General features: G+C 57.6%; 2 protein-coding genes across 6 annotated transcripts in view; one reads left to right on the top strand and one right to left on the bottom strand.

Moving 5' to 3' along the window:
- The window catches only part of SMARCD3 (SWI/SNF related, matrix associated, actin dependent regulator of chromatin, subfamily d, member 3), a 29,458-nt gene extending 24,580 nt beyond the window's left edge, over window positions 1-4,878 (top strand). For all 3 annotated transcript variants that reach the window (XM_032840281.1, XM_032840282.1, XM_032840280.1), the window contains 11 exons: window positions 533-575; window positions 1,392-1,514; window positions 1,637-1,759; window positions 2,011-2,106; window positions 2,260-2,361; window positions 2,585-2,746; window positions 3,502-3,599; window positions 3,716-3,851; window positions 4,118-4,240; window positions 4,369-4,470; window positions 4,708-4,878. In XM_032840281.1, coding sequence (XP_032696172.1) covers window positions 533-575; window positions 1,392-1,514; window positions 1,637-1,759; window positions 2,011-2,106; window positions 2,260-2,361; window positions 2,585-2,746; window positions 3,502-3,599; window positions 3,716-3,851; window positions 4,118-4,240; window positions 4,369-4,470; window positions 4,708-4,761 — 1,162 coding nt within the window. In that variant the 3' untranslated portion in view covers window positions 4,762-4,878. The remainder of the gene's footprint in view (window positions 1-532; window positions 576-1,391; window positions 1,515-1,636; window positions 1,760-2,010; window positions 2,107-2,259; window positions 2,362-2,584; window positions 2,747-3,501; window positions 3,600-3,715; window positions 3,852-4,117; window positions 4,241-4,368; window positions 4,471-4,707) is intronic.
- A 131-nt stretch (window positions 4,879-5,009) lies between these two features.
- Window positions 5,010-10,682, bottom strand: CHPF2 (chondroitin polymerizing factor 2). Of its 3 annotated transcripts, none has more exons than XM_032840277.1 (5): window positions 10,578-10,682; window positions 8,877-10,067; window positions 7,893-8,457; window positions 7,124-7,306; window positions 5,010-6,460 (listed from the first exon to the last, which is right to left on the bottom strand). In XM_032840277.1, the coding sequence occupies exons 2-5, from the start codon at window positions 9,155-9,157 to the stop codon at window positions 5,153-5,155; spliced, it is 2,337 nt and encodes a 778-aa protein (XP_032696168.1). In that variant the 5' UTR covers window positions 9,158-10,067; window positions 10,578-10,682; the 3' UTR covers window positions 5,010-5,152. The 3 variants fall into 3 exon arrangements, with proteins under 3 accessions (XP_032696168.1, XP_032696169.1, XP_032696170.1); XM_032840278.1 differs by having other exon boundaries at window positions 10,514-10,609; XM_032840279.1 differs by lacking the exon at window positions 7,124-7,306.
- Between the last annotated feature and the right edge of the window lie 2,758 nt (window positions 10,683-13,440).

Genomic DNA, 13,440 nt, shown 5'->3' on the forward strand with positions numbered 1-13,440 from the left:
TGGCAGGGTGATCTGAGGGCCTGCCAGCCTCCTCTTCCAAGCCCATGGTGCCAGGGTTGCAAGACCTCCCCAGCTTCACCCATCACCTCCTGGTCCAGGGATGGGAGAGGGCGTCTGCTCCTCTGCCTCTGAACTCAAGCCACCTTGGACTATATACCTCAGCTTAACAGAAAGGGAGACTCCTCAGAATCCCTCCTCCCTCTCCTCTGTTTTGCCCCTCCCTAGCTTTTCTCAAACACTTTTGCAGCTTCTCCCCCAACCCTTCCTAAGTCTAAATTTCTCTGGCCTGAGGATGTGGTAGGGCGGAAAGGGGCACCCGGGCTAGAGAAAAGGACGGGGCCACGTCTGCTGCCCACAAGAGGACATAGCGCCATGCCAGACACCACTGCCATAGCCCCTTGGGCGGGCAGACGAGCGGGCTGTGGGAACCCCAGCCAGGCGGGTGGAGATGTCGGGATAATTTAGCAGGTGGCCTCGTTACTCCCAGATCTGTCGCCATGGTAACCTGGTTTTTCCTTTAAAAAATGTACAGTGCCAAGAGGAGGAAGATGGCTGACAAAATCCTCCCTCAAAGGGTGAGTGCCTTTCACAGCAGCCCCCCGGCCCTCCCCCCACCCTGTGCTGCTCTGCCTCCTCTCCCCCCACCCCACCGCCCTGGGCCGCTTCCCCTCCCCCATCAGGAGCAGAGCTTCAGCGTCACAGCCACTTTCACTTTTTGTTTAAAAAGCTAATTAAGAAGTGGGGCTCCCTGGCCAGAGGGAGGGGGTGGGGCGGAGGGAAGGAGCAGAGCTGCCGTAAGAGGTAGGGTCCTGGGCCCGGGGTGCAGTGGACTGAGCTCCCGCAGTCCACAGACAGAAAGAAAGGTGTGGGACAAAGAGGTCACAAGAGCTAGGGGACCAAAGGCTGGCAGGGGAGTGAAGGGAACTGAGGCCGGCCAGAAGGCCTGGACATCATCAGTGAAACCAGGTGCAGCGAGGCGTAGGGGGTAGCACGGCTGAGATGTCAGTGGAGCGACAAGGTGGGTGCCAGTGGAGAGGGAAGCAGCAACATCCTCTGTCTCAGGCACTCCAGGAAGGTCCAGAGGCCATGTGACAAGGGCAAGGACGAGATGAGGTGAAGTCCCACTTGCTGGGCTCCGTGGCTGCGGCCTCCCCTAGTGATGAAATGCTTCTCTCTCGAGGGAGAAGCAGCTTTTTATCCCTATATGCTGAGGTCCTTTCTGCTGGATATGCAGTCCTGGGGAGGAGTCCCCGTTTGCACTCAAAGTTCCATGCCCGGAGCCGGGCCGGCACCCCTCTACACTCTTTGTATCCTGGGATCACCTGACATGCACGTTCCACCTACAAGACTGGCTGAGCCCCTCGTTCCCTGCCTTCCTCCTGCTCTTCCAGATCCGGGAGCTGGTCCCGGAGTCCCAGGCTTATATGGACCTCCTGGCTTTTGAGAGGAAGCTGGATCAAACCATCATGCGGAAGCGGGTGGACATCCAGGAGGCCCTGAAGAGGCCAATGAAGGTGTCTTGATTTGGGGACAGGAAGAGGGGTCTAGGTCGTGGTCCGGGAACGGGGCAGTGGGATCGCCCCGTGGAACAGGAGCAGGCCGTATGGGCTCTATACTACGCTCTTTATTTCTACAGCAAAAGCGGAAGCTGCGTCTTTATATCTCCAATACTTTTAATCCTGCGAAGCCTGATGCTGAAGATTCTGATGGCAGCATTGCCTCCTGGGAGCTGCGGGTGGAGGGGAAGCTTCTGGATGACGTACGTCCTGGCCCAGGTCTCTCCAGGTGTCCTGGGGTGGGTATGGGGCTGAGCTGAGGACAGAAAGAGATATTTGCACCATGGGTTAGGGAGTCAGCCCCGGCGAGGGGTGGGCGGCCTGAAGAGACAGTCCGGGTGCAGAGGCCTGCTTCTAACCATGCTGCCCTACCCGACCAGCCCCACCCACCCCCGGCTCATCCTGCCCCCACGGTCCCTGTCCTGCCCCCACGGTCCCTGTCCCTCTCCCACAGCCCAGCAAGCAGAAGCGGAAGTTCTCTTCCTTCTTCAAGAGTTTGGTCATTGAGCTGGACAAAGACCTTTATGGCCCCGACAACCACCTCGTTGAGGTAAGACCCAACTTCTGCCCGGGCAACAGCCACTCTGCCACAGACAACTGTTCCCTCAACCACACGGATCTGGATCAGGGACCACCTGAGAGCCCCTGGCCCCAGCAGCCATGATGGGCCTGTGAGGTGACCCAGCTCTCCTCCCCTGGGCAGTGGCACCGGACACCCACCACCCAGGAGACGGATGGGTTCCAGGTGAAGAGGCCGGGGGACCTGAGTGTCCGCTGCACACTGCTCCTCATGCTGGATTACCAGGTCCGTGCCCCTCCCCCAGATGCTGCCCCACACCCCTTCTCTTAGGGTAGACCTCGGCTTCAAGGGCGTATACCCGGGAGACCCCATTCTCTTCCCTACCTCACCTTCTCTAGAAGCATGTTTCCGAGGAGCCCAATTATCACGTTCCCCCCAGTCCCCAGCTGCCTGGCCCTGAGTTCTTCTCACTCCCCTCTCTTTTATCTTCGTGGCCGTCTTTTCCCAGCCTCCCCAATTCAAACTGGACCCCCGCCTGGCTCGGCTGCTGGGCTTGCACACGCAGAGCCGCTCGGCCATCGTGCAGGCCCTGTGGCAGTACGTGAAGACCAACAGGCTGCAGGACTCACATGACAAGGAATACATCAATGGGGACAAATACTTCCAGCAGGTACCCTCTCTCGTGATCTCAGGGATGTGGGGGGCGGGCAGAGGTTCCAATAGGGGAAGTGCCTCAATGAAGGCAACTCCCCCACCCCCACTTCTAGATTCCTGGGTGCTAGCGCACACCCTACCCTACTGCTCCACGCCGCAGCCTGTTCCTTTTAGCCAAGCCAGTTTAGAAAGTTCTGGAACCTTAAAAGGCCAACAGTTTGGGGAACATAATATTCTTGGCACTTGGGAGTTGGGATCCCTGGGTTCCAGTCCTGGATCCAGACTCTACCAAAGTAGAGATTATTATTTGTAAAGCTTTTTAAACAAACACGGCAGATAAGCTTGAGGTGTAAAATAAGTCGATGTTTATTGAGTGCTTGCCGTGTGCCAGGCTCTGTTGCAGGCGGTGTGGGCTCACCCACTTAGTTTTCCCAGCCTCCCTGGTCATTACCATCCCCACTCTGGACATGAAGAAGCCGAGGCCCGAGAGCTTAGGGGATTGGCTCGAGGTTGCCAGGTTAATGGAAGAGGCAGGATTTGCACCTCGGTGGCCACAGACCCCAGGCTGACGCTTTCGACCGCAGCACCACACCAGCCCACGTCTATCTCCACGCTCCACCACCTGCGGACACCCTCATCCCTACTCCAGCAGCAATGAGGACTTAGACTTGCTCCTGGCCTCCTGTGGCCGTCCCAGAATGGAAGGATCAGGGCTGTAGTTGCACTCGTCTCAAGCAGATGAGACTGGTCTCTCTTTCTCTCCTACGTCAGATTTTTGATTGCCCGCGGCTCAAGTTTTCAGAGATTCCCCAGCGCCTCACAGCTCTGCTGTTGCCCCCCGACCCCATTGTCATCAACCACGTCATCAGGTGAGGCCCCGGCTATCTCCCGAGACCAGGGAGTCAGGGCAGTCCTGCCCTCCCTCTTCCCCCACCCCCCACCCCTGCAACTGCCACGGGTACCGAGGGCTGCACTTCCCTGGCAGCGTGGACCCGTCCGACCAGAAGAAGACGGCGTGCTACGACATTGACGTGGAGGTGGAGGAGCCACTGAAGGGACAGATGAGCAGCTTTCTCCTGTCCACGGCCAACCAGCAGGAGATCAGCGCTCTGGACAGTAAGGTGGGGCCAGAGCCCAGAGCTGGAGTGGGACATTAACCCAGAAATGGCAAAATGCAGACAAGAGACGGGAGTACAGGCCTGTGGAGAGAAGGGGGCAGGTGGCCTTTCCCTCGCTCCTTGGAGCTCTCTGAAGCCACATCAGGGACCTAAGGGACCGTCCTTCAAAGGAACAGCAGCAAATCCCTCTCCCCCACGGCCCCGTCCTCCTGCCCCTCCTCTCCCACATCACCATGGCCAGGTGAAAGCGTCTGTCTTTCTACCTGTAGATCCATGAGACGATTGAGTCCATAAACCAGCTCAAGATCCAGAGGGACTTCATGCTAAGCTTCTCCAGAGACCCCAAAGGCTACATCCAAGACCTGCTCCGCTCCCAGAGCCGGGACCTCAAGGTGAAGGGGACTCAGGGAGCACTGGATGGAAGAGAAGCATATTGGGAAGACAGTAAATGTTGTTATATGAGGGTGAGGGTGGGGGTGGGTGGTCCAGGCTCGAGGCTGACCCCGCTGCTCCCTCCCAGGTGATGACAGATGTGGCAGGCAACCCCGAGGAGGAGCGCCGGGCTGAGTTTTACCACCAGCCCTGGTCCCAGGAAGCCGTCAGCCGCTATTTCTACTGCAAGGTGCAGAGGGGCCCCCTGGACCTCAGACCCCCCAACCGCCACCCCCCATCCCTCCAAGAGAAGCCTCCCTTCCCAGCCTGGGCCAGTGGCCCTTGACACTCCACCAAGCCCCTCACCACGGAGCCCTCCCTGGGAGCCCTGTTCCCAGATGCTCTTCCAGGGTGGCTGGGCGGTGGGGACTGTCCTGGCACTCACCAGCAACAGTGTGACCCTGCTACTGCTCTCATTTCTCTAAAGATCCAGCAGCGCAGGCAGGAGCTGGAGCAGTCGCTGGTTGTACGCAACACCTAGGAGCCCTGTGAATGAGCGCCACTGTGGGCCTCCGGCCCGGCCCCCGGGGGGGCTCTGCTGTCACTCCCGTGACACCCTCCGGGTGAGGCGGGGAACGATTAAAGGTCATGCATCTGAGAGCGGCCTTGTGTGTCATTGACAACTGGGGAGGAAGGACCAGGGGAAGGCGGTGGGTCCCTCGGGGAAAATTCCCCACCCTCTCCCTCCGATGCTTCTCTTTCCTCCGTTTTTCCTAGACCTAAAAACAGTTTGGCAGAAGACACTTTTAATAACGTTTTTTCTTATTAAAAACAATACAGCAACAAGCTCTCCATCTGTCCATCCGTTTGGCCTCGCCCTTCCCGGGGCTGAGGCGGGAGGGGGAAGCGCGGAGGGGCAGGCCTGGGCCGCCCTAGGTGCTGTTGGCCTGCTCCGGCTCGAACAGCGCCATGGCGAGCTGCGCCCGGGCCCCCAGCCCCTCCAGGCTGCTGAGCCGACAGCGGTGGTAGAGCTCCTCGCTGAGCCGTGGGCTGCAGTCCCGCAGCGAGAACTTCTGCACCAGCCCTGGCTCCACGGCCCGGAAGAGGTGGAGCCCTGAGAACCGGAGGAACACATCCATCACCTCCAGCCCCTCCAGGGCTTCCTCCTCTTCCTGGCCTGCCAGTTCCCCGGCCAGCCGGGCTCGGGCTGCCAGGTAGTCCGCATTGTAGAAGCAGCCCTCCGCGGACGCCTGCCGGTCAAACCTGCCTCCAACGGAGGGGCCCCGGGCGGGGTCGGCCCCAGGAGGGGACGGGGGGTCAGGGCCGGCGCCCGGGGGCCCTGGGGCAGGCCTCTGTGGCGCCAGGGCAGGGTTGAACTCCTGGAAGTGCACCGGGAAGAAGGCCTGCCATCCCGCGATGGCGTTCATTCTGCAGCGGTTGAGGACGTCCGGCCCGGGCCTGGTCCACACAGTGGCGAGGAAGAAGAGTGTGTCCACGGGGTGCTTCTTAGAGACCACGTCCATGAGCCGCACCTGGGACGGGGCCTCTGCGCGCACGGCGAGCCAGGCCAGCCTGGTCCCCGGGTACCGCCGCTCTAACTCAGCCGCCGCCGCCTTCACCCCCAGGAACGGGTCTGGGGCCCCTCGGCCGCCTTCCCGAGGTCCGTAGACCAGCAGCAGGGTGAGCAGCGCGTGCTCTCGTGGCTCCAGGACTCCGGCCGCAAAGGCCTCGAGGAAAGCCAGGGCCGCGGCGGCTTCGGCCGCCAGGAGCGGCAGCACCAGCTGCACGCGGGTGGCCTCGGTGACATAGGGCATGGGCAGGATCTCCACCCGGCTCAGCGGCCGCAGCAGGCTGACCCTGCGGGCCAGGGCCCGCCGGTGGCCGCGCTGCGTCACGGCTTCCAGCAGGAGGTCCAGCGTGTACTCCATGCCCCGCGCCGGGTCGAAGCGCCGGTAGCCGTTGAGCAGCCGCTGCTTCTGGAAGCGCAGGCGGGGCTGGTAGCGGCGGTTCAGCTGCTCCAAAGCCGTCTCCACGGCGTCGCCCACATCGGCCCTGCTGGCCCCCTGCAGTGGGCACTTGGGGGACCCGTCTGCACAGGAGAAGGTGTGCTGCTCTGTGAAGTAGTCCCAGCCCAGCACCTCAAATCGGGAGTGTGGTGTGAAAGGGGCTGGGAGCCCGATGGGCCAGCTCAGCCCTGCCTCGCCCTCGGGGGTCAGCACGGTCAGGTTCTGGATCTGAGCCTGGGGGGGATGGGGAGGACGCAGAGTTAGTGCCCTCTGGGGAGTCGGGGCCCGACTCGGCTCTAGCGTTCTGGGTTCTGAGCTCGGTCCTGACTCTGTCAACACGCAGCGAGGTGCCCCTGGGCTAATCACTTAGTCCCTTTTCCGTTCCTGCGTGTAAAATGCAGAAAGCATGTGAACCACATGCACCTCACACAGCCGGTGTGAGAAGAGGGGGAAATGTGCTTTTGCGGAGGTTGAAGCCCCGCAGCCTCGCTCTCCCACACCCGCAGAACACCCTCTTCAGACCAAACCTTCGCTTTCACTTGCTTTCCCCGCCTCACAGCCCCTAGGATCCCCTGGAGCGTTCTTCCATGTGCTAGAAATTCGGGGACTTCCAGGCTTCTGCTTCTCCAGTGGAGGGACACTAAAACAGCCGTGTCTAAGCGCTGGACTGAGCCCCCGTCCTCACAGTGCGCCTGCAAACCCTTTTCACTGCAACCAGGTCGGGCTGGGAGCTTCTCTTATGGTTGACCTGGGTCCCCTCTCCTTGGAGATGCGTACACCGAGGTAGGGTCAGCCTCCTCCTACCCCACCCACCTCTTAGCTCGCTTGGGCGCCCCCTGGCTGGGCACCCAGACAGGGGATGCTCCGTTTGACCGCCAGCAGCGGGCCGGGGCTCACCTGCAGCTCCTCTATCTCGCTGTACGCCCGCTCCAGCTCCAGAGCGCTGAAGCGCTTGTGAAGCCTGTACATGAGGGTTCCCTCGGAGACAGGGTGCACTGCGAAGGCACTCAGGAAAGCCGAGCTCCCCTCCTTCTCGGGGTCCCTATTTTTGGCCAGTTCAAAGGAACGGTACTGCTGCCCCTAAAGGGACCAATCAGATCAATCAAAATCACACCCTGCCTGTCCCCACCACCCTTACCCAGACTAGCATTCACACCTGTTGCTGCCACAGAAATGGGGAGAGCCGGAGCTCACTCCGGGGTCCCCTTAAACTTGGCCTCTCACCAGATGTGGGAAAAAAAGAATGTGAAGTAGGCCATTAGGATGCCCTCTTTGCCCAAAGAACCCCACTGTTTCAAGAGAATGAAACCCATGAGCCAGAAAATGCTCCCACTACTCTGGTTTACCTTACTTCTCCAGGGCAGTGGCCACCTCTAGGACATTCCCAGATCAATTATGACTGTGCATGTCATAAGGAGGAGGGGGCAACGGGCGGGAGGGACAGCTGGCAGGAGCTGGCGAGTAGGGACACTTTCCTATCTTGCCCAGGGGGTCCCTGACAAATTGCCACTTTTGACAGCCTGAGGATTCCAAGTTAGGGTCAGCGGCTCGGAAGGACAAAACCCCAAGTTGCTGCTGGGAGGAGCCAACAGCACCCACCCTGGAGACCAACTGCTCAGGCGCTACGAATTGTTGGGGACCGAGATTGACTTGAACGGGCTGTCACCTGGTGTTGCGAGACACAGCCGATGCCCAGAGAGTCGATGAGGCAGCGGCCAAGCCACTCATCAGGACGGGCACTGAGGATGTCTCCTCGGCAGCCGTCCAAATGTGGCCGCAGTCGAAGCAGGAGACTCCGTGACAACAGGTAGCCGAAGCCCCCGTGGCAGTACCGGGCCTGCTCGCCTGCGCCAATAAACTCCTCGGCTCGGCCCAAGTACAGGTCTTGGTTGATGCTGAGGTGGCCAGCGAGGGCGGCCAGGCGGGGGGCCTGTACATACGTGTCATCCTGCATGATGAAGAACCAGTCGTAGTCGGCCCCAAAGTGCGTGTGGAGGTGGCGCAGGGTCTCTGACATGAGCCAGGCTGGCCGTTCGTCCCCGTGGGAGACCACCTGCATTCCTGCAGGAGTCCGCGCCCCTCGCTGCCCCGTGAAGTACAGTAATCGAGGAAAGTGGTGGGCCACCGTGCGGTTGACAGCCACAGCCAGAGTGGACAGGGTAGCCCTGGAGGTCAGGACAGCCACCAGCAACCGCTCCCGAGAGCCCAGCTCTGTCTGGATATACCGAGTCCTGCGGAGGGACCAACACGCCAAGGGTCAACTCCTTAAGCTTTAGGGGCCCAGTCTGTCCAGCACAGACGTCGCTCTGGGAATGAAGAGGAGGGACCTCCTCATCGATATGAATGAGCTGCGACAGCGAGCACCCACGGACTCTGGAACTCGTTTGGGGAGGGGTCTCCTACGGATGGGTTAGATGATTAGATGGTCAGATGCATTTCCTGCCCTGCCGAAGAACATCCACACCAACTTAACACCCACGGGGGAGACGGTCTCAAATCTGAGAAGTGAAAAATAGGAACAGACCGTGATGGGTAATAAGGCAAAGAACTGCTCTAGGAGCCCAACACGGACTATCAGGGAAGGCAGAGGCAAGGCCTTCGAGCGGCGTGGCAGTGGGGTCTGGGGACCATGGACACACACAGCTCTCACCTGAGCACCTTCTTGTAGGGCTTGTTGGGATCCCGGTAGTAGGGGACAATCCGGGGTTTGAAGTCTTCATCACTTTGATCGAGTCCAGTTCTTGAGTCTGGATCATGTGGCACTCCCGGGTTCCCCACAGCTTCCACACAAGGATCTTCTCCCTCACCCTGGATCCAGGAAACCCGCAAGAGGCTCAGGCTGCATCCCAGAGACAGCCCTAGGATGAGGGGCAGTGCTGGCCGCAGCAGAGCCAACAGGGAGCTCAGTCGCATGGTGGGAGGCCCTGCCATATGCACGCCCCAGGGGGCACAGCCTCAAGGATCGATGGGCGTCAGGCCAATAGCAGGCCTACAGTTTTAAGCAGGAAACCTGGGATCGGTGAAGTCAACGACAGAGCGAGGTGTGGTTGCTGCCGGGCCCAGCATCCCCAGGAAGCGCGGGGCTGGGCCTCAGTCCTCAAGGTGCCCAATTTAACCCTCAGTCTAAAGGGCAATACATATTAGAGTCGATTTCACCCACTAATGGGATTATGGTCTGTCTTCCAAAAAGAGGGAACAAAACTTAATCCTACCAAATCTAACCCAAAGAGAAGATCTACACACATCTGGAGACCTGATCCAAGTCCACACAGCAGCAGCTGATAAAGAAACGGCTGGGGAAAAGCAAAAGCTCCATGAAGAGAACAGGCCCAACCACAAGAGCCTTCAGCCGTAGGCCTTTTCCAAGAGCACCTGGCTGGGGGCAGGTTTCCACTCGGCTTCCTGAAGGGGCTGCTGACTGGCTATTGAAGGGCAGCACAGGGGAAGGGCTAGGGGCCTCTCTCTACTCTACTCCCGAGTCTTGAGAAAACCCACAGCTACTAGAGTTACCCCTCCTCCCAGTCCAGAATGGTCAGGAGCCGCTGGCATGGTGCACAGCTCTGCCCACCCACATGAGGTGGACAGACAGGGCGACTCAGCACTGAGAGCCTCTCAGAGCAGCGCGATGGCTGATGGAACCATTCTGCGGGGCAGTTCTTCTCTGAACGCCAGCTGCTGAGAGGCTGGTGCCGTCCACCTTCTTCTGAGAGGAAACAGGAAGCGAACGACAGTAACTCTGGCTGCGTAAGAGCAGTTCGGCGTCTGGTTTTACCGGGGCCCCAGGTGCCCAAGCCAAACCACCGTGGGAGGGCGAGAAGCAGCCAGAGACGCCACCGGGGTCCTGTGAAAGCAAATGGGGGCTCGGCTGGCTTCGGACGCCACCGCGGCCGGGACCAGCGCCCCTGCCCCACCTCTCAAGCGATCAAAGAGCAACTCTAGTCCTAGAAGGAATTTTAGCTGTTAGTCTCAAAACAGAAGTAAACCCGGCTGCGTCACGGAACTGTCGAGGAGCGGCCGGGGGACTCGGCTCGGTTTGCTCGGGCCGAGGGAATGGAGGTCGCGGCCGGGGAGGAAGGCGAAGTGCCCGTTACCGGGCCCGTCGGCGGGGCAAAGGCCCTGCCTGTGCGTGCGGGCGAGGGGCAGCAGGCACTCCCGCGTCCCACAGCGGGAGGAGGCCCTGCAGCAGGGCCGGGGAGGCGGTGGACCGGTAAAGGGCAGCCAGGTGTGGCCGACGCGGCCAGCGCCGTCCTGGGGAGCAGGGCGAGGGCGTGGGGGTGGGACCTGCACCTGCCGACGCGAGCGGCGCCCCTGTCGCCCCTGCGGGGGGAAGGGCGGGGAAGGGGGAACAGACCCCAGTGCCCGGCCGAGGCGCCGGCTCCGCCGCTGCGGCCGATGCCACCTCACAGCCCGGCCCGCGCCTTCCTCTTCCGCTCGCCGTCAGCCCGGGTCTCTATGGGACCGCATCCGGTCGCTCGCCCCGCCTCCGCCCGCTCGCCCCGCCTCCGCCCGCTGGGTGGTCTCCCCGCCCCTTTCCCCCACTGCGCAGCCGCCGGGGGGATGACGTGGCGGCCCCGCCAGGCACCCGCCCGCAAGAAGGAGCGAGCGCCCCCCTGACGCTAGTAGCCGTGGACCCCAGGGAGGGCAGCATCTCCAGCCTCAACTTTCGTCTTCTTCGGAAATAAAATGTCCTTCGCCTCAGTGGGCGCGCCTCTGCCTCCGCCTCCTCGACGACTTCTCCCAGTGGCCTCGGAACCCCATCGTCCCCTGACGTGTTTCAGAAACGTTGTTTGCCCACCCAGTTGCAGGCCGGCGTTCGAAGTGTTGAGTGAGGGACGCCTGGGTGGCTCGGTCATTTAAGCGTCTGCCTTCGGCTCAGGTCGTGATGCCTGCCAGGGTCGTGGGATCGAGTCCTGCATCCGGCTCCTTGCACAGCCGGGAGCCTGCTTCTCCCTCTGCGTGCTGCTCCTCCAACTCGTGCGTGCGTGCTCTCAACCAAATAAATAAAATCTTTAAAAAGAAAGGAAAGGGGAGGGGAGGGAGACTTGAGTGAACAAGTGGTCGGTGAGGTGGGCATGGTCCCTGCCCTCCGGGAGCTGAGGGTTGAGGGAGACACAGTAAACACACACTGACATACCAAAAATATAAACAGGTAGAAATGGAATCACAGCCTGTCATAAGTACCATTGCAGAAAGTAGAGCCCAGCGGAAAAACAGGACGGGAAGAATTAAATTAGATTGGGAATTTGGGAATGCCAAGATCAAAGATTCGGTAAGTTACCTTGGCAAAAAGTGGAGAGGAGTTTTCTGGGCAAAGAGCAGAGCACAGAGGCCCTGAGAGAGGAAAGATACTGCTCCAGAGAAGAACTAGGGGGTCAGGGCCAGCTAAATCCCGATGACAGAGGAGAAAACAGCGCAACCGGAGGCGAGGACTGGCGGGGCCTTCCAAAGGCCACAGCGCGGGCTCGGCTGGGAAGGCACAGCCCTGATAGGCAATTTGCAAGTGTATGGGGGCGACCCTGTCCTATGGTTGAGGGGAAGAGCCCAGAATGTTCCAAATCCTGCACTTTGCAAGACAGTGTCGCACAAGAGGAATCACCCGCACTTTGCAAGACAGTGTCGCACAAGAGGAATCACCCAGCCCATGTAGCTTTCAAATGTTCTCCTAAACTTTCGTTATGTGGAAAAACAAAAACAAAAACAAAAAACAACTAATCCTTGAGCCTGTGTTTTATTTTTTTAAATATTTTATTTATTTGGCAGAGAGAGCACAAGCAGTGGGAACAGCAGGGAAAGGGAAAAGCAGGCTCTCAGCTGAGCAGAAAGCCTGATGTGGAGCTCAATCCCAGGACCACAGGATCATGACCTGAGCCCAGCAGGTGCCCCAAGAGCCTTTGTTCTATATAAAAAAACAAAGTAACTTTGTAGCGTTGTAATATGTGCTGAATTTCCAAGGAATGTAACTATCATGTAAATGGAAGGAAGATGATACTTTGTTTCATTCAGGAAGACTAAGAGTTACTATTTTGGAGAACTGTATCACAGACAGTGTTCTCCCAGTGTTCGGTCTGTATTTATACAGTCATATTCAAGGTGATCCTATATACAGGTACAAACATATGACTAATTATGTTTTCTAGCATAATAAAATAACAATTATTGGAAAGGCTCTCCTTCTGTTATGGTTAAGACACTATATATATATATATTTTTTTTTTTAATTTACGTGCGTAGTTAGGTTATATTTCAAAATAGTAAAGGGGTTGTTATAAAAAAAAAACAAATTTGCTATTAGAAGAGAACATTGGGGCTGGTAGAGTTAAGAACCACCATTCTAGGAAGTATATAAGTTACCAGTATTTGTTTTCCTTTACTGTGTTTTGGTCTTATTCTCAGACTGCAATTTGATTTCCCCTGAGCAATGGCACATAATAGAGTAGTAAGTGAATGATTTGTAAGACTAGGAAGTCTAACTCTGGGAAGCAGAGTAGGGATGCTCACTTCGACTCTGGAAGATACAGGTTCCAGACCAGCATTGTCCAACAGAAATATAATGTAAGCTGTATAGGTAATTTTAAATTTTCTGGTAGTCACGTTGTTAAAAAAGCAAAAAGAAATAGTTGAAATTAATTTTACTAATATGTTTATTACATTATTAAACATACCAAAATATAATTTCAACATGCAATCAATATAAAAAATTGAGATATTTTAATTTTTCCTCACATACATTTTATTTTTTGCTTTTTTAAAAATTTTTAAATTCCAGTATTACATATAGGGTTATATAGCTTCAGGTGTACAATATAGTGATTCAACAATTACATACATTACTCAATGCTTGTTATAAGTGTACTCTTCTTTTTTAAAATTATTTATTTATTTGAGAGAGAGAGATAGAGAGGGAACACAAGCAGGGAGGAGGGGCAGAGAGAGAGGGAGAAACAGACCCTGCACTGAGCAGGGAGCCCAATGTGGGGCTTGATCCCAGGTCCCGGGGATCACAACCTTAGCTGGAGGCAGAGGCCCAGCCCACTGAGCCACTCAGGCACCCCTCTTTTTTTTTTTTTTTTAAGATTCTATTTATTTGAGAGAGAGATAGTGAGCGAGAGCATAAGCAGGGTAGAGGGACACATGGATGAGGGAGAAGCAGGCTTCCTGTTGATAAAGGAGCCTGATGAGGGGCTCAATGCAGGGCTCTATCCCAGAACCCCAGG

This window comes from Lontra canadensis, unplaced genomic scaffold (assembly GCF_010015895.1).
Source record: "Lontra canadensis isolate GAN:19392208 unplaced genomic scaffold, GSC_riverotter_1.0 scaffold111, whole genome shotgun sequence".
NCBI lineage: Eukaryota > Metazoa > Chordata > Mammalia > Carnivora > Mustelidae > Lontra > Lontra canadensis.